At 46.8% G+C, this 26,810-nt stretch overlaps 1 protein-coding gene and 1 long non-coding RNA gene across 4 annotated transcripts in view; one reads left to right on the top strand and one right to left on the bottom strand.

Annotated features, from left to right (window-relative positions):
• NARS2 (asparaginyl-tRNA synthetase 2, mitochondrial) overlaps positions 1-12,194 on the bottom strand; it is a 54,337-nt gene extending 42,143 nt beyond the window's left edge. For all 3 annotated transcript variants that reach the window (XM_054805662.1, XM_054805655.1, XM_054805673.1), the window contains exons 1-5: positions 11,994-12,194; positions 8,593-8,702; positions 7,620-7,740; positions 6,797-6,937; positions 2,494-2,574 (exon numbers count right to left, since the gene is read on the bottom strand). In XM_054805662.1, coding sequence (XP_054661637.1) covers positions 2,494-2,574; positions 6,797-6,937; positions 7,620-7,740; positions 8,593-8,702; positions 11,994-12,125 — 585 coding nt within the window. In that variant the 5' untranslated portion in view covers positions 12,126-12,194. The remainder of the gene's footprint in view (positions 1-2,493; positions 2,575-6,796; positions 6,938-7,619; positions 7,741-8,592; positions 8,703-11,993) is intronic.
• A 4,372-nt stretch (positions 12,195-16,566) lies between these two features.
• LOC129213734 (uncharacterized) lies at positions 16,567-17,643 on the top strand. Its single transcript, XR_008579515.1, has 3 exons — positions 16,567-16,612; positions 16,775-16,881; positions 17,543-17,643. It is a non-coding gene; the product is annotated as an uncharacterized LOC129213734 (long non-coding RNA).
• The last annotated feature ends 9,167 nt before the right edge of the window (positions 17,644-26,810 follow it).

Here is a 26,810-nt window from a genome sequence, read left to right as displayed (position 1 = left end):
CTAGGAATCAAAGATCGTGTCTTCAAAAAAGCTTTTTCCTTCTAACTCAAGATACTTTTTTCCCCCCATCTCTTCAAGTCTCATGTAAAAATAGATTCCTACTCTCTTCACTTTCCACTGTTCCACAGAACACACAGGCTCGAGCAGCCACCAGACATTAGTCAGAGGATTAAAATTGTGCCAGTCGGGAGAAGACAGCTATTAAAAGGCAATGGTTCACAGTGGGTGCAAAAGCAGCCTCTACTTGGGTCCTAAAGGGTACTCAACCAAAGTTTTCAACTTATTCCAACCACAGCAGGACAGCTAAACTGGTGAGATTATCAGTCTTACACACAGCTCAAGGGAGCTAAAGGAAAAAAAAAGGCATAAAAAATGACCTGTAAGCAGCCGGTGTATTGTAACTACTACAAATTCAGGAGCAATAGGACACCAATTTATGTTCTGGTACAATTGGAGGATGTGTCTTAAAACTTTAAGTACAGATTTAAACTTTTTTTTTTTTTAAATTGAAGAAACTAATTTACAGGTTGCTTTCGCTGATTCCCATCACCATGATTCTTGGCTACTGCTCAAATATAAGAGGAACAGGAATTTATTTACTCCCTCGGCCTGTGCAAGTAGTGAATTAAAGGCCAGTTTAAAAGTGACTGAATACAGCAGATGGGGAACATGTTGATGCATGGTTTGATTAAAAGCATATAGAGATTCTGGGTTTGCTGCAAATACCACACCCGTATTTTTATGTTTGATACCCTTATGTCACTCTTATGTCTGAGCCTCACATGCATGACCCAAGGAAGACTTAATCTTCCCCAGATTTCTAATGTCAAGAAAGAGTGTCACTGCCTCAGTGGAGTGAAGTGGTCACAGTGGGATAGCGTGGTCTTGGATTTCTGCTAGCCAAGACCAATTCTGCACAGAGCATTACAGAAACAAAACCAAGTCCTAAATTAGGCCAGACAATGAAGCGGTGCTCAAGAAGAAACAGGAAATCAGGGAGAACTTCCCATTTCCCAGCAGCAAGCGGGTTTCTGAAGCCCTTTCTTTGTGGCACAGGCCATTTAATGGGATCAAACTCAGCACTTACTCCATACCTTTCAAGCACAGCTGTCACTACATTTCTCCAAGACAGGTATTATTTACACCTTAGCAATTACACCAGAGAGAGCGCAAGCGAGAGATTTGCCTTGAACTATGCATTTAGTTAAGATCCAGTTTATACAAGTTTCAGACTCACAATTTAGCACCTCAATCAACATTTGCATCAGTGCTTCTGTTACTACTAGCCACCTACGCTGTAGTCCTGCATCCTTTACAGCTTTCAAGTGGATACAATTTGTACCAAAGACGTAATACACTGTACAGCTGCAAACTGTATAATGTTCTCGTCATTAAGTGTCACTTGTTTTCACATCTTAATTTGCATGCAACAGCCTGGAACGAACCTTTGGTAGCATTAAAGGATCTCAATTAAACAGGAACAATTTAGTTTAGCTAATCAACTCTATTGTCCCAGCAAGCAAAAAGCTGAGCCCCATGTACTGGTCTGCAAAGGAATCACTAGTAGCACAGGTTAGACCTCGAGATCCTGAAGAACCAGTACACAGGAGGCTTTTTGTCATGAGGCTGTGCAGAGAGTGGGAGACGCGATCCTGCAGCAAGCAACTGCTACCTCAACAATTTTTATTTTGCTTACAGATGATTCACCAGCAAGGCTGGAGCCAATAAGCATAAGTGGCAATGGATGTAATTGTTTGAGACAGAAGAGTGAATTACAAATATAGAAGTATAAAAGGCAGATGGAATTTCTCATGATTCATGGATGTGGGGTTAGGAAGCACGAGAAATCTGTGGGGAAGATCTTAGTGGACATAGCTGTATTTAAGTTTCATAGGAGGTTTTGACCCAAGAGGTGAAGTACTTGATGTAATGATAGATTGTGGCAGTAATTTGGTGATGGATGGGGAGACCTGGCAATATCGGGGGAGAATTCTGATATACAACAGAAATAGCTTGTAGGGAGGAATATATACACTGGTGAAAAGGAGTTTTAGGTATTGCTGACTTTCTTTTAAAGAGTTATCTCATGGTGAATTATATTCTTCACTTCAAAGCTAAGAAATATTTGCATGTAGTAGGCTGTCCTGAATGTCCTACCCCTTGTCTAGGGCTCTTATCACATCTGTTTACCAAGATGTTCCACCTCCCTTTGTTATTCCTTGTAAACTCTTCCACAGCACCAGGGGTAGAAAAACCTCATCAGTACAAAAGATGCTGATTAATGCACAAAACAGCAATAAAAAAAAAAGTAATGCATCTGTTTAACTCTGTCTAAATTATTAAAGCAAAGGACTGCTATATTAAAAAAATAATCACAGAAGTACATAAAGGAAGAGTTTTGTAAAAGACAAACATTTCCTCTAACCTTCAATGACTCCAGGATTGCTCTGCAAGGAAAAAAATCAAAACCAAACCTTATCCACCTCAGCTTACCTCAATTTGAAAGAGTTCCCCAGCACCTTCACAGTCATTTGATGTAATTATGGGGGTATGAATATGCACGTAGCCATTATCCTGGAACAAACAACACTAAAAGTTAATTAGCTAAAGATATCAAACGTCAACTTCAAGAATGACATCAACCAGCACGCATCATAACTCAGCTATTAGCCCCCAACCAGGACAGAGTATGTACTCTTTTAGGCAACTTCTGCCTTACACAGACAAAGGACTAACTAAATGCTAGCATGATTTACAAATCAATGTTTACTATTTGTTTCATGAAGAAATGAGATTTATTCCATTATTATGGGTTTTTGCAACTGCCCATCTCCACATCATTCCCCTTTCTTCTCACCTCCTCCAATATTTTTATATTTTTGGGCAGTTTCAAGCAAATTCACCCATAGAGCCTCAACACTTCAGTTTCTTCCAGCTTTTTGGAAGTTGGTAGTTGGGCACAGGACGTTCTCTTAGTGTTCTCTCTACTAAGAGAGAAGATTAAGCGTGTTAGATGACAGAAATCACACACTGCATGAGAGAGAGGCCCTAAAAACACCCAACCACTATAAAAATGTCAGTCCATCTCACATCATCTGAGATGTCGAAGTCAAACTGATTTTTTTAAGACAGGGTACACCCTGGCTTGGTCATGTTCTAGGTACCTGGGGAATTAATTACTCATTCATGTAATAGTTCATAGATCCAGCAGAGACTTCTGAAACCAGGAAGGCCGTATGAAGAAAGAGCCCCTATTCTGTGGGTTTCTCTGTAGTGCAGCCATAGGCTTTTAAACCAGCTGCAGACCAATTTTCAGTGGATGGGTACATCAAGCAGACCTCAGACAATCACATACAGCATGTTAGAGGCAAACCCAGGAACAGAACTCTACTAACCATCAGCTTCCTAACTCAGTCTCACTACAGAGATCACTGGTGGATCACACCCATGCGTGTCAAGGCAAACGAGAACCTGGAACTAGCTAATTTCAGCTGTGAATAACGGATTTGTTTTCTCTTGCATCACTGTAACGCCTAGTACAAAGGGAACCCCTTTAAAATCAGGGTGTGCCAGCATTACCATGATACAGGCAATGATGTAGCATAATCCACTGTCTATTTACACAAAACAGGAATTAAAAAAAAGATGAAAAAGCAAATGTTTCTAAAAACTTAATTTCACAGCTTTTACCAGAATAAAACAAATCAACCATTCACATGACAGGTCCTGGTCCTTATCACCAGCTAGTTAAAAGGCTAAGATGATAGGAGCAGTATTTACTGCCCATCCTGAGAATCAAACTAAAATTAATTTGGACCAAAGAGCTCATATGGACATGCTGTGCATTTTGTGGAAGTACTCTGACATGACCAAGAGGGAGCAAAGTCCCTGCAGTCAGCTTTAGGCTACCTTGGTTACAGGTGCAAAGACCTCGGCTTGCCGAGTGTCTGGCAGGAGCTCCTTGCTGAGATCCCAGTTACTATCCAGGAAGAAGTTCTGGAGCCAGAACCACTTGATTTGCCCAGGGAGGGCAGTTTTAACCTACCAATACAAAATACAGGTCTCTGCCACAATCCCATGTGTACTTGGGAGACCTGCTGGTCATGCGGTCTCCAAACCCTACATGAGATTTTGGAAAATTGCCTAAACTACAGCAACTACTACCACTGTATGAAGAAAGAAGTACATTTCACACAGAAGACCCCTTACGTGCTTTGAAAAGGAATGTGAATTGCACAGGTCTGAAAGATGAGAATCCCATAAAACCCTCTTGCATAGTTCCCCTTATAAAAGCTCCTAAAATACTTCAAGTCACATTACCGGCTCTGACAAACCTGGAAGTTAGTCAGTTAGTGTGCAAAGTGGAAGTTGCCATTCACATTGCAACTATTTTACTGTGCCTAGGAACAATGTTCCTATCCCACATGGACCACAATACTCAGGAGAAGATTTCAAGATGACATTTTAGCCTTCAACATCCAAACCAAATGCATTTGGTATTAATCATTCACTGCTGGAAATGAATAGGCTGGAAAAAGAAGTTTTTAAAGTTACAGAGAGTCTAGATAATTTCAAGTGTGTATTAAAAAAATCCCCTTTGTTTTCTTTTACCATTAAGCTTTTTACAGCTTTGCACAGTAAAAACACTCTGATTATACTTTCTAGTTATTGTATGTTCTGACATTGTCAAGCTGGAAATTGCAACATTCTTGGGTTGATGTAGGTGGCAATTTAAAAAGACTGCTTTCCTTCCATCAGAAATGGAGCAAACCACAGACATTCCTGGTGAGAGTCGTGACATAAGCATTCACAAACACCAGGTCCGGGACCAAATCCTCATAATCCATTTTAAAATAACTTCAGTGTTTTTGCTAAATTAATGATACTTTATATTTTTTAATGCTGCTCAGCTCTTGAATATTTTAAACAGGAAGATGTGTCAGAGTCTGAGCTGGAGTTAATTTGGAGAAGTAAAGCCTTTGTCAGGATAAGATGCTTTTTTGTATCTCTGCTGGCTTCCTTGTGCATGTTTGAAATCACAAATTATTGTAGGCAATGCCATCTAGTGGCACGACACAAGCAAAGACTGATTCCCAACAGAGCTGGGTTCTGCCTTGCGAACTGGCACAATGCTCACACCACCAGCAGCTTTAACTGACACGGTATTTCTATTAGGCTCTGAAAAAAACATAATCTTCTAAATACCATGCAATTCCATACAGATAACTCTTGGAGCAAGCAAGCCTTCTTTGCCGCTGCAGGCTACCAATACCAGCGTACTCAGGACCAGCAATTCAATCTCAACAATTCTGACCTGTTCTTTGGGCCACACTAATTACTACACATGAATTTTCTAACCAGAATGCTCTGAATAATTCTACTCAGTTTATTTCAATGAACAGCTTTAGAAGAAAGGGCTCAGGTGCGCTAAAGGACTTGCTACCTTTCCTTGTCTACTCACGCAAAGAATCGCACAGTCTCTTATCTGGAATCAGAGTTAATTCACTGAAGCTCTGAGTCAGTTTGTCGGTAGCCTTCCTGCACCACAGATTTTTCCGTGTGGGAGGAGGCTTCTGTCCAAAGACCGTAAGGTCACTGCTGAGGATGGGTTAAACAAGTCCGTATTATGTTGTGTTCCACAGACCACACACACTCGCAGGCACTGAGTGAAAAGGATAAAATAACTAACAGGAAATGCGTGGAAAGACACTAACAAGACCACAGATGTGCTAACCTGATCACAAGCAACAGTCTGGCCAAGGCCTTGGTCAGGCCCAGGACTGGAAAGAAAACCACAGTGTCCAAAATCCACACCCTGCAGTCAGGACATCACACTCCCTCCCTCCCAACACGCTCCTGCAAAGCCAAACCGGGGGAGCTGATGATACTAAACCAGGAAGAGTGGCCGACACACCAAAAGGCTGCGCTGCCATTCAGCGAGATCTTGACAGACTAGAGAATTAGGCAAAGAGGAACCATATGAAATTCAATAAGGGCAAGTGTACGGTCCTGCACCTAGGGAAGAACAACCCCAAGCACCAGTACAGGTCAGGGGCTGACCTGCTGGGAAGCAGCACTGCAGAGAAAGACCTGGGAGTCCTGGTGGACAACAAGCTCTCCATGACCAGCAGTGTGCCCTCGTGGCCAAGAAGGCCAATGGTATCCTGGGGGGCATGAAGAAGAACATGGCCAGCAGGTCAAAGCAGGTTCTCCTCCTGCTCTACTCTGCCCTGGTGAGGCCACATCTGGAGTTCTGTGTCCAGTTCTAGGCTCCCCAGTTCAAGACAGACAGGGAACTACTGGGGAGAGTCCAGTGGAGGGCTGCGAGGATGATGAGGGGCCTGGAGCATCTCTGGTATGAGGAAAGGCTGAGAGAGCTGGGGCTGGTTAGCCTGGAGAAGAGAAGACTGAGAGGGGTTCTAATCAATAGTTATAAATATCTAAAGGGTGGATGTCTAGAGGATGGGGCCAGACTCTTTTCAGTGGTGCCCAGTGACAGGACAAGGGGCGACGGGCACAAACTGGAACACAGGAAGTTTCATCTGAACATGAGAAAAAAACTTCTTCCCTCTGCGGGTGACCGAGCCCTGGGACAGGCTGTCCACAGAGGTTGTGGAGTCTCCTTCACTGGCGAGATTCAACACCCGTCTGGATGCAATCCTGTGCGACCTGCTCTGGGTGATCCTGCTTTGGCAGGGGGGTTGGACTAGATGATCTCCAGAGGTCCCTTCCAACCCCTACCAATCTGTGAATCTGTGAGTGTTTCACACATAAAGGTCGGTACAGAAGGGACTACCTGGAAGAAGGAGTGGATGGCTGCAGTGGCTTCACTCCGGATTCTCAAGAGGGAGCCAAGTGTGTTGCTTCTGCATCGCAGGTGAGGGAACTGTCGGATATACTCCAGCGGGTGCCTCTCCTTTGTTTTCAGGGGGAACAACTGAAAACAAGGAAAGAAAAATAAGAGGATGAGAACTTGGATGTAGTTTTATTGCTATTCACAGAATACTATCTCTGCCTACTATAACTCAATCATCATCACAGAGCAGAGAAGAACTAGATGATTTTGCCAATCTTGTCTAGTTATTTTGCTATTTTATAACTCTTACGGCACAGGAAGAGCCATGAACACAAGAGAAGGTGGTGGCACTCCAAAATGCTCCACCTTTTGGAAGCTGAGCCCCCTTGAAAGGCAGCTGTTCATCTCACTGATGCAAGAGCAAGCCAGTTCCAAACGTGCCTGTGGCAGAGATGGTTTCCACCTGCACAATCTGGAGCGTTTCGCCAGCCCCACTGCTTCGCCAAATTGTATCCCAGCCAGATTTGCCAGGTAAACAACCTGGCACAGGTAACTGCTTCAGGGTGGGACAAATGCACACTCTTAGCTGCCAGCATGTGCACCAGTTTCCACGTAAAAACAGCTCTGCACCTGAAGACAGCTTTCATGGTGATCCCATGTTTCTCCTTTGACATACACTATAGACACTGATGACAAATCAAAGCCTGCAGGAGCAATCAGACTTAAAATACAGTTTCAGGCATGCTTTGCTGGATACTTGGGACCTTTTGAAATTAATTCCCAAAGTGGTCCTACCACGTGGACTCCTGCTGCAGTGACATACCCAAGTATCACAAGGTCCCACCACACGGATGGTTTTGGCTTTCAGCTCCACGTTTTGCATCCTATGAGGACTTTTGACCAGTTTTCCTTGCACTTCCACTGCACTTCCAAAAGTCAGGTCTCTGAGTAATCAAGAAAAAACAACAACTAACTAGGTGCTGATACAAAGTCAACTACATTCAGAAGACAGATTCCTGTTAATTTAGCTGGATCACTTGAGATCACAAGGGCTTAATTGATGACATGAAAAGTTATTAAATGCATAGGTGGGAATGTGAATATATTCACAAAGCTATAGAATAATTTAGGACAAGGTAGGAGTGTTGGACAAGTGAGGGGAAAAGAGACAGACTTTTTATTAGAAAGGGCTGTTGGTGGTGACAAGCCAGGCTTATAGGAAAAATATAACTAATTAAAAAAAAAAAAAAATCAAGTTATGCACAGAAGGTTCCTGGATCATCCTGAAACCCCCAAACCTAGCCCAAAGAACAATCAAGAGTAACAAACAAAATAATGAAGCTATAAGCCAAGTGCATTATTTTATTAACTCATTATAACACAACAGGCATGCCTATCTAGGGGGTATGCCTAACAAGCCAGCCCTCAAGTTGTTATGCAAATAGCAACAGAGCTCTGCAAAAACCTGGGGGACAGTTATCCCTGGCTACGTTGTGTGATTTCCAAGCAAGTCCAACAAGCAAGTCCAGAATGCCTAGGCTCCTACAGTTGTTAAGAAAATATGGTCCAAATTTATCTCAAAAGACAAGCAGCGGAAGCACAAGGACTCAGCTAAGTGGAGACAGTGTAGTCGGACACTCTCCATCCTAAAAACAACATCCAGAGACCTCAGACTGCAGCAGTGCCTTTCCTGGGGTCAGGTGCCAGTTGCTGGAGGCTCAACCAGTGAGTCACTGGGGCAAGAAAGGAGGCCTGAGCACACAGATTATTTCTCCAGGTATTTCAAATTGACCAACCTATTTTCCAGGCTGGGATCAGCAACCACCTGGAGGTTTTCCAGAGAACTCCCATCATTTATATGCAGGAACAAAACTTCCTTCTGGGATCGGACAGAGCGGACCCAGCCCTAGAGGGAAACAAAAAAGAAATTTGTTATTTCTTGGCATAGACTCTGTGTAGTCCTGCTCTTTTTCCAGTTGAGCTGAACATGCTACTTCAGGCCTATTTCAACTTCTTATTGAAATCAAAGAAAATATTTCATAGAATCATAGCATCTTTAGGTGCAAAAGAATAAGAAATAATTTTAAAAAAACAGAAAAAAAATAAGTTGGCATCAGTTTTTCTATTGACTTCAAATCAAAAGAGGAACAAATCCTTAGGCAGACACATCAACTCTCCTCCTGAGTACAGCAGGGATAACTAAAATCTACCTGCGTCTCTGGGGAGCTAAGAATACAGAAAGCGGCAAAGTGCTCTGAAGATGAAAAGCACTTTAGTAAAGTACATATTATCAGTGATGTGCCTTCCAAATACTTCTTACTGCAACAGGAGAGACCAGTAATGCCCACCAGGTCTTTATGATAACACACTCAAGACTGTTTTGATGAATTTTAGTACCAATTTTTCTTGCTGCATCACCTGTAGGAAGGTTCCAACTGAAATTTGTTCACTAGTTGTTTACATGCCCTAAGCCATTGGACTGCTACAACAATGATGTGGCAGCCAACAGAATTAGGTGAAAAATTACATATTCATGCAAAACAAAAATCAAAATTAATGGCCTGACAGTTTTGGATGTTTCTCATTATAAGCAGTCAAAATCAACATTGATTTCTTGATTCCCAAAATCAAGACTGCTACACTGTCCCCACAGAAAAAGAATATTAAGAAAAAATGCATAGAATCATAGAATGGTTTGGGTTGGAAGGGACCTTGAAGATCATCTAGCTCCAACTCCCAAATCCAGAAGCATTCTCATCCAGTCTGACTAAAAGAATTAAAACAGTAGCACAGCAGTTCTTTGTAACAGCAGAACAGTGGAACTGTCCATGTACAGGTCAGGCTAGTGTCTTAATTTGAGTTTTTCAATAGGAAAAAACATTTCCCTTAAAAAGAAATTAAAAAACTTAAGTTAGTACCAAGACACCAAGCAAAAGTAATAGCATGCAAAATACAACTCCCTTAGTTGCTCCCTAGCCCACAAGAGTTCAGAAAACCTGCCCTGAAAAGTAAAACTATCCACCGGGGAGCTTCCAGCTCATCTCACAATACTACTGTAGAGAACAACTGAAAACAGTGCTGATTAAACAACCAAATTGCCTCTTTTCCAATCAGTTTTGTCTGTTGCTTAACTGTAAGCGCCCAAGTAGTTTCGACGACTTCAAACTGTGCAAGTGCTTTAGGGATTTCATACCAGGCAAGCCAATGCGAATCCATCTACTTCTGCTGTTTAGACTGAACAAACTTCAAGACTTAAACAGTACCAGAAGTAAGGCATTCTTAAAATTATGACATGACTACTAACACAAACAAGGCATTAGACAGGCTGGTATAATGGGGGGAGGACAATTGCATACAAGAACCATGTAAGATTTTAAAGCCATAAACCTAATGATTAATGGAACTTCAGCTTTTGCTCCAGCCTCACAATTTCAGACAGGCATTTTACCTAAATGATCTCTGCAGTGTGTTCCACCCAAGGCAAGAACTAATGCAAGAAACAAGAGTCTAAAACTAAAATCTGATCATTTGGGCATCCCCACACTCTTATGGCTAAAGCAACAGGCATTTAAAAGGTATTTCAAACAATAACATGCCTAAAGCTGCTACGCTTATCCTCTGTATTACAGTAAATTCCCAGAACACGTCACGTACATTATACTTGCTGCATGATGTTTAATATGTATAACGGCACATGTTTTTCTTAGTTTCCTTCCTTGTAATTAAAGAAATACACAAAAGCCCTGAACAAAGAAACATTCTCAAGAGCTTTTTTTTCCACTTCATCAGGCTGTTCTGGGATCTGTTAAATATGGAGGTGAGTCTTGCATCCTGCAACAGGAAATAAGAGAATACCCACAGGCTTGTATTGGAGCTAGAGAGGCTGTGGCAGCAACGTTTTGACCACTTCACACCTTGCAGGAAGCACTGCGTAGCAAGGATCCCAACTCCGACCACACTGCATATTGCAGTAACTAAACCTGGCCATAATAAGGTTGGTTTTAAGCCAGACCAGTTCCCCAATCCAGTTTAATACAAAAAATATTTTTGTCCGCAAAGGGGAAGAGCAACAAAGCAGCAAGGACCTGGGGTGAAAAAAGGCAGTATTGCCAATTTTAGCATCAGTTTATTACAGCTTGTATTATTCATCAAACTACAGCTGAAAAGCACTTATACTGCAGGATCTTCTTCCTATCATATTGGGTTTTATTTATGTGTGTGCAGGAATACCAGTGTGCTACGAACTGTTTTTTTCGGTCAGTAGAATCACATAACGGTTTGGGTTGGAAGGGACTTTAAAACCCATGTAGTTCCAACCCCCTGCCATGGGCAGGGACACCCTCCACTAGACCAGGCTGCCCAAAGCCCCATCCAACCTGGCCTTCAACACTGCCAGGGAGCCAGGGGCAGCCCCAGCTCCTCTGGGCAACCTGTGCCAGTGCCTCACCACCTCACAGGGAAGAACTTCCTTATAAACCTAAATCTACTCTCTTTCAGTTTAGTTTCAAACTGTTACCAAGCGCCCCAGTCCTTTACAGATTCAACAGAAATACTGACAACTGTACATTTGTAGTCAACGGCCTTGCACTAAAACAGGGACTATGCATCTGCAACTACTGCTCTGTCAGCTGGGAAAACCAGAAAACAGGGACACACAACCACGTGCATTGCTGAAAGGGAAAGAGCTCCATTGCTAAAAAGTCCATTTATCTCAGTCTACCTTGGTTCAGAAGAGGGGCTGGACATGAACATAAATGAAACTGTTATCGCTGGCTCTACCCGACACTGCTATAAACCTAGATGCAGAACAAGACCTAAAGTAAATCATTAAAACATCAGCACAGAGGCAATGGTTCACTCTTCCAAACCAAACAGGTGATAAAACCAAAACTGGACAGAGCGTGTTTCAGTATAGCCCATCACTGTAACAGCCTTTCCTTGCACCTGCCCTGAGTAACTTCAAAGCTTCACATCTGATCCAACAACGGCAAACTGAACAAATACAGCACGAGCTGCTCTACAGACTGCAAAGGAGACCTGTAAGTTTAGTAAAACACGCTGCATAGGCTCCAGCTTTTCTCCCTGGAGCACAGGCAGTGAAACCGGCGTGGGGCACGACACTCCCGGTCCCCCCCCCTGCCGTGAAGGCTCTGGGCCGGGTCATTACCAAGCACACCCCGATCTCCCGGCCACACACCTGCACTTTAACCTCGTCAGCCGGCTCCCGGGCTCCCAGCGCCTCACGGACCCGCAGCCGCACCGCTCGCTGCGTCCGAGGCAGAGAGGCGCAGCGGCGGAAGGCCTGCCACCCGCCCCAGGCCCCCAGCATGGCGGAGGCCTACCGGGCCCGCTGCCTCCGGCCGCCCGGCCTCATCCCGCCCCGACCGGTCCGCTCCCACACGGCTCCCGTGAGGCGACGCGGCTCCCGCCGCCTCACGTGACCGCCTCATCCAATGGCCGTTGGGCGCCGCCTCAGCGAGCCAATCGGAACGGAAGAGCAGCCAGCACGAAGGGCCGCCTTTTCTGCCGCGTCGGCACAAGGGCCTCTGGGAAATGTAGTTCACGGTGTGGGGTGTGGAGGGAGGCGGCGGCCGGGTGGGGTTACGGCGCCAAGCCCGGCACGGGGGATGGGGTCCTCATGTGGGGAGACGAGGGGTCCCATGGCGGGGGTAAGGAATCCTGCTGCTTTCTGGGACCTCGGCAGTATTACTGCTGCCTCCTCTGACTCAGGAGCCCCAGCTGGGCTCCCACTGCTTCCATTGCGCAAGGGGGCTGGGGAAGGGCCCGGCCGAAGCCTGTGGGGAGGAAACCAATGCCAGCCAGGCCGGGCTGCAGCCCTGCTCCTCACCCAGCCCTGCGAGCACTTGTGGGAGCAGGCTGAAGGGAGACGCCAGCCTTCTCAGTGGCAGCATGGTCTGGGGACAGCACGCTGTGGACTTCAGGGACCCCCTGCCACTCTCCTCTCCTCCTGGGTCCCTCTCTGGAGGGGTGAGCCCCATGTCGGCCCATGCTTTTCCTAATCAGGGACACAGGGCTCTCTTCTGCTCTGCAAGCCCTGCTGGGGGACAAGGCCCTTCTGTCCCTTTTTCTGCACCCTGACCCTCTGCCTCGTCCAGCTCCTCTGAGTGGTGGGTGAAAAGCAGCTGTCAAGAAGGCGAGTGTCTCCAGCCCTGCAGAGAAGGATTTGGGGATGCTGGTAGGCAAAAAATTGGACATGACCCAGCAATGTGTGCTGGCAGCCTGGAAAGCCAACCGTGTCCTGGGCTGCATCAAAAGCAGCGTGACCAGCAGGTCAAGGGAGGGGATTCTGCCCCTCTACGCCACTCTGGTGAGACCCCCCCTGCAGTGCTGCATCCAGCTCTGGGGTCCCCAGGACAAGAAGGACATGGAGATGTTGGAGAGAGTCCAGAAGAGGCCACAGAGATGATCCGAGGGCTGGAGCACCTCTGCTATGGAGACAGGCTGAGAGACTTGGGGTTGTTCAGTCTGGAGAAGAGAACGCCCTGGCACAGGTTGCCCAGAGAAGCTGTGGCTGCCCCTGGCTCCCTGGCAGTGTTGAAGGCCAGGTTGGATGGGGCTTTGGGCAAGCTGGGCTAGTGGAGGGTGTCCCTGCCCATGGCAGGGGGTTGGAACTAAACGGGCTTTAAGGTCCCTTCCAACCCAAAGCAGTCTGTGATTCTATGAAAAAGGGGTAAAGTCAGCGTCACTTCCCCACGCAGCCCAGACTTTGCTGCTCTGTTCTGCACTTTGCCTGCGCATCCCTCTCCTGCACAGTCACGCTGCGGGAGGGCAGCGGCTGAACATAATCTGCTGTGCTTGTGGTCAGAGGTTGTGCCATTGCTATGCATCGGTCTTTGGAGTACGGTGGGTGAAATGAGACAGCTGCAGTGTGATGCCCCAGGGCCAGGAGGTGCTGGGAGGCAGCTTTGGCAGTGACACTGCTTGTAGTGAGACAAATGCCTGCCTTGCTGCAAAGTCTCAGGTAAGAAAAGAATTGCTGGCCAGAGACCTTATTTAAAAGAATCAAACTGGGCTCATGGGAAAGAGAAGAGGGAAAGCTTTGTAGATGGCTGGTTTCGGCTTTCCCCCACGGTGCTTTTTATCTGTGCTTGAAAAGCTTCTTGTCCTCAAAGTCCCCATGCTGCTTGCCAGGGCCTTCCTTCACCTCTGCCTTTGCTCGCAGTAAGCCGATGTCCCCACCCGCGGCTCTCAGTCTAGACCCGAGCTCCGAGCTGCTTTGAAAGGCCGTCCCGAGGAATTAGAGCTGCAGAGCAGGGCCATGGGCATAGCCGGGTAAATGAGAAAGATGCTCAGAGGAAGAACAGGACACTGCAGGGAAGGGTGCAGGGAGGGTAGGTGAGAACTAGGCTAGAAGTGCGTCCTCAGCCAACGAAGACAACTTGTCCAACATCTGTCCTCCATGCCACTGCAAGGAATCTGGCAGACTGCCTGGACGCGTGCGGGTTGCTGCCTCAGTGCTGGATGGAAACACACAGACACACATGTTTTGGTGCTCCTGAGTGAGCAAAATTAGTTGTGTTTTAATGCCAATTGCCATCCCCTCGTGTAAGGGCCAGCATTGAGCTTTGATGTATGTTGGTACAGTGTTGTGCTGTGGTTCCTTACAGAATCACAGCACAGGGAGGAGCTGGTACTGTGTGCAAGCCAGATAATTAATTTGGGGAATAATTAGGGAGTAACACCAATGACAATGTCTAAATACATCAGGAAAAGCGTAAGGTCTTTCCCCTCAGACCCACCTGCCCCAGGGCCAGCTGTGGGTCTTTTGAGGGAAAAGGGAAACACAGGAAAGTCTGGCCTTAAATTTCTAGGGCTGGAATCAAACTTTTCCCAACTAGCTGAATATCCTTCCTTCCTTCCAAAGACCAAATGGTATCACTGGAGAGAGCAGGAATTTGGTCCATCAGCCCCCAAAAGAAAATGAGGATGAAGCACTAGCAGAGTACAAAGCTGACGGTCTCCTGGGTGCCTTTTCTGGCCTCAGAACTCAGCTGTACGCCTACTGCTGCTCCATACACCCTGATTTGCTCCATACTCCCTTTTGCTGGGTTCTTCACCTGGGGCCAGTGCTGCCAGGACTTACGTTGCTGTGAGCCGTTCTGGGCTCCTGGACTGCAGACAGCATTCATGTGCTGATGGGCATAGTCTCCAGCAATTTTTCTTAAGAGGGCAGGGGGGCAGACAGGGGTTACTGTGTTCCCAGAGCTCTCCAACAAACATCGATTTGTTCCCAACAGAGCTGACCATCCTTTTGTCACTGCTGGGTGCTGTCCTCACTAGCCAGCAGTTTGGCAACGTCAGTACCATGAACCGTAGCCCCAGTGATGACCCCAGGTCTCAGGTTGCTTTAATAGGTTCATATGGGTCCATACAGTGCTGGAGTTAAGTCATAACTCTGTTCCCTCTCTGGTACATGAACTGGGTGTTCTGGAGCTGGTGTGGGTGTCTGCGAAGGACACAGGGGTGTCTGAAAGTATATTTTGTTTCTTTCCCTGCAGAGCAGAGCTTTTCTAAAAGCTCTCCAGAGGGCACTGGTGGTGTTTGTGGATCAGATCAGTAATGTAAGTCTGGGCTGGGAGGCAGGAAGCTGGTTGTCAGAGGGTCTGCAGGGAGGTAGGTTTAGAGTTTGGTGACAAATAATGATTCTCCTGTACTTGCAGCTGGGCATGGGAGCTGTGAAGAAAGCATGGAGCAGCAGTGGGAAAGAGCTTCCAAACAGGTAGTGTCAGTTTTTGGGTGGGAGTGGAGAATCAGCCTTATGCTCTGAAATGCCTCCTCTGTGGATGTTTCAGCCTGGTGCTTTAGCTTCAAACTGTCTCCACATGGAGATTCCTCATCCATGCCCTCTACATCTTTCTGGTCCTTCGTCCTTTCTAGTGGGTGGAGAAAGAAGAGCTCCACACAGTTCTGCTTTTGAAGTGAACCTGTCCTTGTTCCCTTCTGATTTTGAAGCTTTTAGCCTCAGATCCTCCAGATCTGGCCAGGGAGTGGGACTCCTAAGAAAGGCAAGGAACAGGGTGAGAGTGGTATGAAGCAAGAAATCAAATCTTGCCTCCTGTGACATGACTCTTCTCAATCTGGTGTCTGATGACACAAACCTGGTCTGTCCCCATAGTTCGGAATTGGAGATACTGTTACAGAAAAACTCTCCCCTGGGGGCTGGGCATGTGGAAATCTTTTCCTTCTCTCTTTCTGAGTGCCCTGAAGATATATTTCCCAGCAGTGGCATCTCTTTCTGATTTCAAGGGCTCTGTCAGTGAGGGCTTTTATCAGCAGCGGTTTCCACTGTTCACGGAGCTCTGATCTGGAGTCCTGAGCATCCCCAGAAAGTCCAGCATCCTTTTGACTACGTTGCCAGGAGATCAACTTGTACCTTCTGCTTGAAACTCAACTTAGTGCCTTCTGGGCAGATAAAGGACTATGCATGCAGGGCATAAGCATGTTCTCCCAAGAGGAAGAAGAATAAGGCAGATAAATCCTTGTTAACCTCTGGATAATATGCAGTTCTTCAATCTGACAGACTCCCCACAGTGATGAAGTCTTCTCACTGTATCGGTTGATGCCCTTTGGTGTCCTTAAAGGTCCTAGTTTGAAACTTAGACGCACAAGATAGTCAACATCCTGCTGTGTAGGATGTTGAATGGGGGCACTGTGATTAGAAAATGCTGGCCTTTTTTTCAGTGATAACCTGAAATGAAATGCATTTGTCTTTATTCCAAAGTAAAGAATTTGTATTTCTTTGTTTCACAGCAGTAATTTTCCAGTGAAATGAGATACAACATTCCTTCCAATAAAGTAAGTTGATTTTTGCTAAGCAAACCACTAGTTTTGATATTTTATTCTTTCCGTCTCAACTTCCAGGTTTTTTTTCTGAACCTTTTGCTGAAAACAAAACCAAAGCAGATGCAAAAAATGCTTCTTACCATGTCCTTCAATTTTTTTCTTTATGTTTCCCAGCAGATGAAGAAAAGAGGAGACCCTGTCCTTCTGTCAGAGGGTAACACATGATCTGGCCTGGCTGACTTCAGCTTTCAGGACAGGGCCAGCTTTGCCCAGGTTGGCAGGTGAGTACACACAATGCTCAGAGATGGTATATGCTTGCTGTGCTGGGGCTAGGCTGTATTCACAGTCCTCTCTGAGAGCACCCCTGGGTCCCAGGAAGGAGCCAGCCCAGAGGTAACACCCCAAGGATGGAGCCCCAGGAGTTGCACAGCAGTATCTGAGCTGCTTTGTTGACTGTTCTGCTCTGATAGTGCTCGTTTGTGCTGTCTACTGATGAAACCCTTATTCCGCCTTCCTCCAGAAAAGATTCTAGTGAAAGACAGAAATTGAACCCTTTCCTGCCTGGTTACCAGTGATGTTGACCAATACTGGTACTGAGTAGACCTGTAGCAAGGGCCAGCCCAATCCCCTCAGTGTTCAGGAACTTCCTCAGGTTCCTCCACTCAGAGTGTTGCTGAGAAGTTCCTAGTTTGACCTGAGATGTGGTTGTTAGCTCTCCCTTAAAAATCTTTTTTTCCCCCCATCTGAGTAACAATGACCTCTCTGAGGATTCCTGAGTTCAAAACCTCCTGGTTTGTGGCTCTGGCCGTGATGATAGGGATGAGGAGCAACATGGCTCTTCATGCAGACCGTCCAGGTGAGCAGAGATCCTGGATACTCGGGGACAAGGGAAAGCAGCAGCAAGATGTCCATCCTGACATTGTCCCATGTGTCTCTTCCCAGAGCATTTCCTACTGCAGCAAAAACAGGAGCGTCACTACATGAATGGCACTCAGCAGGTGGGGTACCTGGCCAGGTTCATCTGGGAGATCTGTTCTTACCACAGAGAGGTGGGTTTCTACGTGGCCCACACAGGGTTGGGATGGGCAATTGCTGAGTATTGGAACAGGCTGCAGTGACTTAGCTAGCTGTGGGCTTCAGGGGAGAAATACTGCAGCTATAACTGGAGGAGGACTCGGAGTGTGATGGACAGGAGAAGTGAGTCTTTGGAGGGGAGGAGGAGAGTGGCATGGTGAAACTTGGCTTCCCCAGCCTGGGACCACATTTACCCCCCCACCCTATCACCTCCCTGTTTGGCAGCCACTGGATATCAGAGGAGCTTAGTGGATGGTGGGAGACAGGTCTGAGTTCAGTGGGGCAGGAGGAGGAAGAGTGCCATGGACTGGAGCAGTTAGCATCTTTATTATGAGTCTGAGACTGAAGGAAATGACTTGCAGGAACCCTGCAGAAAAGCATTGGACAGGACTCTCAAGCCTAACAAATGCACCTCTCCTCCTGCCAATTCCTGGAGCAATGGACCTACCTGAGAGGTGGGAGAAGACATGAAATGCTCCTACTAGATGTTTCTGGTAGCAGCAGAGTTCTTCTTCTGTGATGGTCCTTCACTGAGGGAAGAAAGAGGATTAAAGGTGAATTTAAAGGAGGATTGGCCAGCGCTATCCTTGTTCTGCAACAAGGTTTTATCCTTCTGAAATGAAGATCAAGCGGTTCAAAAATAGGCAGGAGGAGATGGACAAAGTTGTGTACAAGAACCTCCTCCTAAATGGAGATTAGTCCTTTCAGATCCTGGTCACTTTGGAAGTCATGCCTAAGCAAGGGGATATCTACGCTTGCCAGGGGGAGCGTGTCAGCCTGCCAGTGCCCATCACCATGGCCTGGGGTAAGCGACTGGAAATGGGGAGATCAGAAAGTCTTGAGGAGAGTCGCTTCTAGCTCTATGGGGACAGCAGGAAACTAGAACAGATATTTTGGGGGAAAGCAATATCTAGTCTCGGCATTTACTCTCTGGACTGCTCTTCCAACAGAAATGTGCTCTGGATGTGCTGTAAGCAAGGAGGTGACTGGAACGCTGGGCTTTGTGCTGGGCTTAGGCTTCATTGTGGTGGGACTCGTCATCTATCAGAAGAAAAAGAAAGGTGAATTATTCATGAGCTAAGTAGAAACTCGTTCTTAATGGGGCTGCAGAGAGATGTTTTAAAGCCTGTAAAGCTTCACTAGAATTTAGATTTACCATGATAATTTCCTTGGGTTCCCAGCATTCAAGTGGGTTTTATATGGTCTAATCCAATATCCGCAGAAGCCAGTGATAGCTTTTAATTTATTTTAACTGATGTTAGATTGGGCTTTCAGTGATGAGAAGCCATTTTAGAACTATCATCAGCTGCTGAAAGGTCAGCCCAGTCCTCTGAGATATAGTCCTAGGCTATGGTTATGGTTTCTTATGAGTATCAAATTAGCTACTTCATTCCCAAATGTCTCCACATTGCTTTGTTGCAGACATATTTTGTAGACTCTAGAAGCAAATACATTCATACTTATTTATAGAAGGATTAAATACCTTTCTTCTGAAACTGCGCAGGGGAAAAAGGAGAGAACATTATCTTCCAGAAAGCTGTATTCTTGTTCTCAAAATGTTGGTTTGCTGAGTAATAGCATCTTATCCCAGCCTTTGCTTTCTTCTTTCTAATAATTTAAGATTATTAGAATCACAAACAAGTACTGGATAAGTCATTGTTGTGTGATATCTTTCATAGTGCAACGAGGACTATCCTTCAGCTTAATCCTATACTGTTATTTTTCCTAAGCAGACTCCCTGAAGCAACCCACATCCAGTGTAGCCCTTTGCTCCCATTAATTCTCAGCCTATGGGTTTAGGTCACCAGCATCAGGAGGACCTGAATTCCCTGCCCACCATCACAGCTGTTATTTACTAGGGAGGAGAAAGCTTGGTGCTGAAAACACTGAAACTCCCTTCCTTAGACCCAAACAGTTTTCCGGTGAACTATGAGGAGAACGGCATACAGATTTGACTCTATAGGAATCAATTTTCCAGCGTGCCCAGAGCCTGAGCTCGTTGCACCTGTGTTGTTCGGGCCCCATGTTATCCAAGTTATAAATGCTTTGGGTAGGTCTCCAAGGTCATCTCAGGAATTGGATTCCCCACCACAAATAAATCCTCTACCAGCACAGCCTCTGGCAGGGCTGCCATGGGCTCTCTGAAGCTCAGCTGACCCCATGGATCTTAGCAGCTCTGTGCAGTGGGTTAGCATGGGACTACTGTGCACTTGGAGATGACAGGGAGCTGGAGCAGGCTGGCAGCTGCTCCAGGACTTCAGAGCAGAGATGCATCAACAGACTGTGAGGATGAATGTAAAAACCACAGGAAAGTTATTCAGGGGGTGAACGTGGGAGACTCTGCAAGCAGGAGCCTGGAAGAGTTTTTTCCTGTCCCTCAATCTAGCTGGCACAGTGACTGGCAACGCTCCAAAGTTCCTCCACCCATTTCTTTCTGCTCTTTTTCCCCACAGGGCTGCCATGCCTGTCTGCTGCAGCCACAGGGGAAGGCCACACAGAAAGGGACACGCTGCTGGGTGGCTTAAATCCGCAGCAAACCTCTGTGAATCTGTTTCTGTCTCTCTGAGTTAAGAGGAGCTGTTTCTCCCTGCTCTTCCCAACACCATTCCCTTTCCTCCTGGTGTTGCCCACATTAGCAGGGTGCTGCCTCTTCTCTCAGAAGAGCTATGAATTTCCAAATTGTCAGACTTGGAAATTTAAGAGCAATCTTGGGGACTGGTGTTGGGGCATTGAGGCTTGGGTGGACTCTGCTCATGCATGAAGCTGCAGGAGGAAAGCTAGAGCTCCCCTGCCCTGCACACACCTGGGGAGGGAAGAGGGGAATAAATAATAGTATTTCTAAGGAATGTTTTGTACTTTGAGTGATTTATCTAAGGGTCTGAAAGGATTTAATAACTGAGAGCTAATTAAATGTACTAATTAACCCGGTGTTTAATCTCAGCTCTTCGCTAGCTTTCTGTGCTGCTGAAGCAGAGACATAGACCCATATATCATGACATCCAGCTACTTTGCTTAATTGTGATTCCTCTGCACATGGTGCAGGCACTCAGCCGCTAAGGTGATGAGAGGAACACAAAAGCCCACGTACAGGAGAAAATTAGAGGGGCGAAGCCAGCCCTGTGTGACTAACAACCTGTGAGATTATTTCCGTGAAGAGGATATTGACAGTCTAATTTGTTTCCCCTCCCCATTATCACTGGTTAGTCCTCATTAGTGCCACTGTTTTGCTAAGGGGGATGGGAACAATCTGCTTCTGGGCACATGGTGACAAAATGGTCATATTATTGCTTCGTCCCATCCCATGGAGGTCAACGGTGGAGCATATATCCACCTGCAGCCTGTGGAGAAGACCATGGTGGGGCAGGCTGTCCCCCTGCAGACCATGGAGGAAGACAGTGGAGCAGATATCCACCTGTAGCCTGTGGAGGACCCCATGCCAGAGCAGGTGGGTGCCTGAAAGAGGCTGTGACCCCAGTGGAAGCCCACAGTGGAGCAGGCTTCTGGCAGAACCTGTGGCCCCGTGGAGAGAGGAGCCCACACTGGAACAGGTTTGCTGGGAGGACTTGTGACCCTGTGGGGGACTCACGCTGGAGCAGTCTGCTCCTGAAGGACTGCAGCCCATGGGAAGGACTCACGTTGGAGAAGTTCACGAAGGACTGTCTCCCATGGGAGGGACCCCAGGCTGGAGCAGAGGCAGAGTGTGAGGAGTCCTCCCCCTGAGGAGGAAGGAGCGGCAGAGACACCGTGTGATGAACTGACCACAACCCCCATTCCCTGTCCCCCTGTGCCGCCTGGGGGGGAGGAGGGAGAGAAATGGGGAGTGAAGTTGAGCCTGGGAAGGAGGGAGGGGTGGGGGGAGGGGGTTTTAAGATTTGTTTTTATTTCTCATTATCCCACTCTGATTTGATTGGCAATAAATTAATTTTCCCCAGGTTGTTTTGCCCGTGACAGTAATTGATGAGTGATCTCTCCCTGTCCTTATCTCAACCCACGAGCCTTTCATTATATTTTCTCTCCCCTGCCCAGCTGAGGAGGGCAGTGATGGAGCAGCTTTGGGGGGCACCTTACTCCAGCCAGGGTCAACCCACCACATAACCAGAGCCAGCTCAATCCAGCAGTAAATCAGGAGCAATGTGACTTTCCTGCTTCCAGGACTAAATTCCTCCTGGCTCTGGAGCTGTGGGAGACCCTGGAGCAGGTTGGTGGATCACGGTGGGCCCAGGAGAAGGTGTGCTCCTCTGGAGAAATAGCGGACTCACAAGATCCAAAATCCTGGCACATCACAAAGCCATCGTCCTGGGACAGAGTCCTTGTGGGTGCAGTATTTAGTCTGAAATCTTGTCATTGCTTCTTCTCACAGCTGGCATGGAACCAGTGCCTGGGCAGCTACCAAGAACCACAGACTACCCAAGCTGGAGCAGAATAATTGCCCAACAGTAATTATTTAAGTCAGCTGCTTCAGTTTGCTCCCAGCAGTAACTCCATCTACACACTGTTCATTTATTGCTACTAATATAAAAATGGGATGGAGGTGAGCTTCTCTCGGGCCCATGACCTCACCTTGGGGTCACAACTCCTTCTTTAGGAGTTACTAATTTAAATGTGGTTGGAAATGAGTCTGTGTGAGCACGCGGTCATTAAATTAGTCGGGGAAACAGGCTGCAGCGAGGGGATGCTGCAGTCACCTTCATTGGAAATCTCCGAGGGAAAGCCAGGCACGGATTTCTCCAGGATGTCTTAGGAGAATGAATCAGACCTGCCAGGATGTGGGGAGAGGGGGGAGACGACCCACCGGGGGCTTTTTTTCCAAACCGAACAAGCAAACGATTTTACGAAACCGGCAATCCCCCAGTGCCTCCTTGCGCAGCCCTATGCAGCCAGCGGAGGAAATTGGTAACTGTACCCAGCAAGCCTGTTTTTAATTAACAAATAATTATCTACAAATTGCTGTAATTATTGCCTTGGATTCCAGAGGACGGGGACGTTAACGCGAAATGAGCACAGTTTCCTTGCAAGTGAAATATTTTCCCCTGCCTTATCTCCAGCGCCCTGCTGCTGTGAGGTTTGGGGACTCGGCAGCGCTTTCCTTTTGAGAAAGTGATAAAACAGCTCAGGCCGCCTGGAAGGGGAAGCGCGGTGAAAAAGGCACCGAAGGGATGGCAGGTTCTTGTGTTTATCGGGTTGTCTGCCCTCGTGCTGGAGTGGTTTGGGGGATGTCAATTAAGACATAAACCCCGGCACTGAATGCCAGGAGGAGGGTGCTTGTATGGGGGTGAGCTGGTGGAGCAAACCGAGCATCCTGGTTTGCGATCTTTCAGTGAGGAGGGGATAAAACCAGATTTGGGAAAAGGGGGTTAGTGTTCATTCTGATGAAATGGAAGAGCATGGAGCTGCCCTGAGCCTTCAGCACTGGTAGATGCTGGTCTGGAGAGGGTGCAGCACCAGCCATGACCTTCTGGACCACGTTTAGGAGGGATGGTGGTGCACGCAGAGCCCTTCTACCACTTTTACTTCACGCTCTGCTGCCAAACCTCATGGTGGATATCCAGAACAACCACCTTTTCTGCTTACAGTCTCCCCCATGGTAGCCTAAGTACTAACACACAGGGTTGGCTGTTGTCCTGAAGGGCTTATACCCTGTCAACAGGTCTAATGGGAAAATCCACCCCAGTTTGCAGGGAAGGCACCGAAAGACTGTGATATGTCCCAGGCTGGATAGACAACCTGCTGAAGATTTCCTGAGCACAAACTTCAGCCTTGCTCAGCGTATTTAATCTCTGAATCCTGCCACCTCCCAAGAAGTGATGCCTTTTTTTCTGTCACTCCTAAGCGATTCCCCTAAACGATGCCGCTCGCTGCCAGGGTTTCCATGACAGCCTCCGCTTCAAGCAACCGGGGCGCTTTTTATTATTCATCCATGGCATATTTACCTGAGGTGAGCTGGCTGTGCCATGCACCGCTGTGAATTGTTGCCCTTTATTTACGGCGTGCTATGTCTTTCCACTTCTCCGTGCAGACATCAACCATTTTGGGTTGGGGGGCTCTGCAGCCCTTTCCAAGGTGATGTGGGGTGCTGCGTTGCTGACTCTCGCAGCATCCCTTCTGCTGTAAGAAGACCCCTTCTCGGCGAAGAGATGTTGTGGCTCCTTGCTGCGGAGGAGCATGAAGGACAAGGCAAACTGAGACCCTGGCCCTGCCCTCATCCTCAGCTTCCCTTTACCGGCAGGGCAACATAAGAGCCCTTAATCCTGCTCAGAAATAGCCCACTTGTCCTGGAAATATAGAGGTGGCAGCTAATTTTCTGCTGTCTGGGGTAGCAGGAGGAATTGATTTGGATACATGAACCTGTGTCACAGCTGATACCCAACGTGGTCTCCAGCATTGACCAGTCTCAAGGAGCTTCATGCTCTTCAGACCCCCTGAGGTTTAAGCTCCGAGCATGAACTCATCCTTTCAGAGCTCGCGCTGGGACCTCGGCAGGTGGAGGAAGGTGTTTCTCAATCGTTTCGGGGCTTGTTGGCAAGCTTCGCTTGCTGATCGTGTGAGCGAAAAATTACCCACTGTGAAAGCCAAGTCTTTGCCCTTAATTTGGTGCCCTAGATGCTGGGATCTTGTTGAGCATCCGTAACGCTCCTGCCTGATTCAAGGCATGTCTGAGCCTCAGATATGTGACTAGCAGGGAAACAAAGAAAATTAGACCATGCTTTGGCATTAGGATCAAGAAGTTGCTTTTTTTTTTTTTTTTTTTTTGTGATACCTACCCCTCTCCCACACACTGTGGCCTTTAAATAGATGGTTTCTAATGAATGGAAATAGTTCATCGACAAAGAAGCTGTCATGAGAAATGATTTATTGTGCTTAATATTTTATTTTCAAGACTTAAAAGGAAATCTCAGAAATATCTTTTGGCAGGTCTGTGAACCTAATGAAGTGATTCATAGACACACAGAAGGAAGTGAGGGCCGGCAGAGCAGGACAGCATTGGTAGTGTTTCATACCTGCTGTTGCAGCACGGCTGAAGAATACTGTGGAGGAAAGGCAAAAAAAGGCAAAATTCAGATTCAGTTGCTTCATCCCTGCTGACAAGAGGAAAACTAAGCCTTTCTAACCACTGTGCACCCATAACACTTAAAAAGTGGGGAGAGGAAACCAGCTCTTTGTTGGTGAAGTTTCTTTGAAATTGGACTATCCCGTTGGTCTTTTATGCCACCAAGCTTTAATGTCTTTGGAGATTTCCCATGGGAAACCAGTACCCTGTTGTGCTACTGGGCTACACTGGTGAAAGAACTTGCACTAAATCACACAAAAGGTCAAGGTCACACATGGGATTTGAACTCCGACCTTCTGATGTCTCGTTCTGTGCACGCACCGTCAGCTGTTGCTTTTCTCATGCCTCATTTCACTCCAGATAGTTTCTGCTGCCTTCAGCCTCACCCAGCTGCCAGCGATGCTGTTTGCTGCCTCCAGCATGTCCCCATAGGGAACGTGTCCCCATAGAGGACATTTTCCTGAAAGGCTGGAGGAGCTCCTTGCTCTGTGTGAATGAAGAAGCTGCCTCATGGTCACCTGCTCTACGGGATGGCTAGTTTGAGTTTTTCCTCTGCAAAATAGCAAAAATGAGGGTAGGGATAACAAGGTTTCAGGAGAAATTGTGACCTGTTCTCCAGGTGAGTGTCACCTTCCAGTTAAGCAGCCATCTCACTTAACTCTAGAGGGCTGCCATGCAGATGTCTACGTCTGAGCTGTTACTCACACTCCCTTTGTAGCTGATGGAGACAAATAAGCTCCTCTAGGGAGCAAGATGCCCCATCCTGAAGTAGACATCTAAAATAGCCTAGGTGCATGCTCACAGGAGTGCCTGTGATGGCAATCTCAGGTGGAGCAGCCTCCACAGTTAGGAGAGATGTACCCATTTGAGATATGTTGGCCGTAGGCAATGCTCGAGGACTTAGAGCAATCCTGCAATGCAGGGGGGAATATCTTAAAAACCATCTCAACTGGATCTGCACGTACAGGTGAGACCTCACTGCTGCTAGGGAGCTCCAGGTGTTCAAAATATACTGTTTTCTGCTTCCCCATCACAACCTACGCTGACATTTCTTTCATCCCAATATTTTCCTTTTTTTTCCCTGCTACTTCTTCCCTTTTGTCACTAGATGACAGCAGAGGTCTCATAACATCACACCAAGGAAGGCTATGAACCCAGGGTGGGTACCGCTTCTGTACCAGGCAGTTCATGGCTGGGACAGCCTGCCGGGTGCCCCAAATCATCCTGACGACTTTTAACAACTCTTATCTATGTATTTATCTGGCAGATTATGTACAAATACAATATTTAAGTCAAAACTTCCACCTTTTCTGTCGAGCTACTTGTGTGCATTTTGCTGCTTCATCACCTCCGTCGTCCCCATCCTGTTTTTAAGAATTTCTGTCACACCTACTCGATGCATTTTGTTTCAAACTAGGTTTGTGCTCTCCAAAGATGGACGCTATCCACTCATTTAATTCAACAGGAGCGCTCACAGATACAGGCAACTGGAACACCCTCCAGCCCTGTACAACCTGCTCCTATACAACACCCGCAGACACAGAGCTGAGCTCCCAAGGAATAGGTGGCTCCTGGGGGGAGGATTTCTGTGATAATTGGGAATTGGCACCTAAATATGAGCATAAATACTTTAGACAGGATGGATGGATGCATGGATGGATGGATAGATTTTAGTGTGTGTAGTAACTACTTCTTCTCGATGGAATATAGGCCAGATCATTGAGAGAGATAAGGAGTGGGATGGGGGATTTTTTAAAAAGAATTACTTAGTTATAAATGATTCTGTTATCAGGAATACCTTTACCAGGTGCAGATAAAAGGAAGAAAAGGCTAGGGATTTTGACACGAGTCAATCAAATGGGTGATTTCTGCACCTGGGATGCTATGAGGGGGTCTGATTCAGGCCGTGGTGTAGCAGAGAGCTCTGCATGAGCGTGTGGACCTTGTCTGATGATTAACTGAGCCAGGTCTCCAATCTGTACAAAGGTATTCTGTGGGGAGGATATGATCTATGCTCTTAGGAGAGGCCAGGACACTTTAGGAGACATTCTGTGTGATTTATTCGTTGTTTCATAGGAGATTCTGGGA

This window comes from Grus americana, chromosome 1 (assembly GCF_028858705.1).
Source record: "Grus americana isolate bGruAme1 chromosome 1, bGruAme1.mat, whole genome shotgun sequence".
NCBI lineage: Eukaryota > Metazoa > Chordata > Aves > Gruiformes > Gruidae > Grus > Grus americana.
This window is presented reverse-complemented; position numbering and strand designations above follow the sequence as displayed.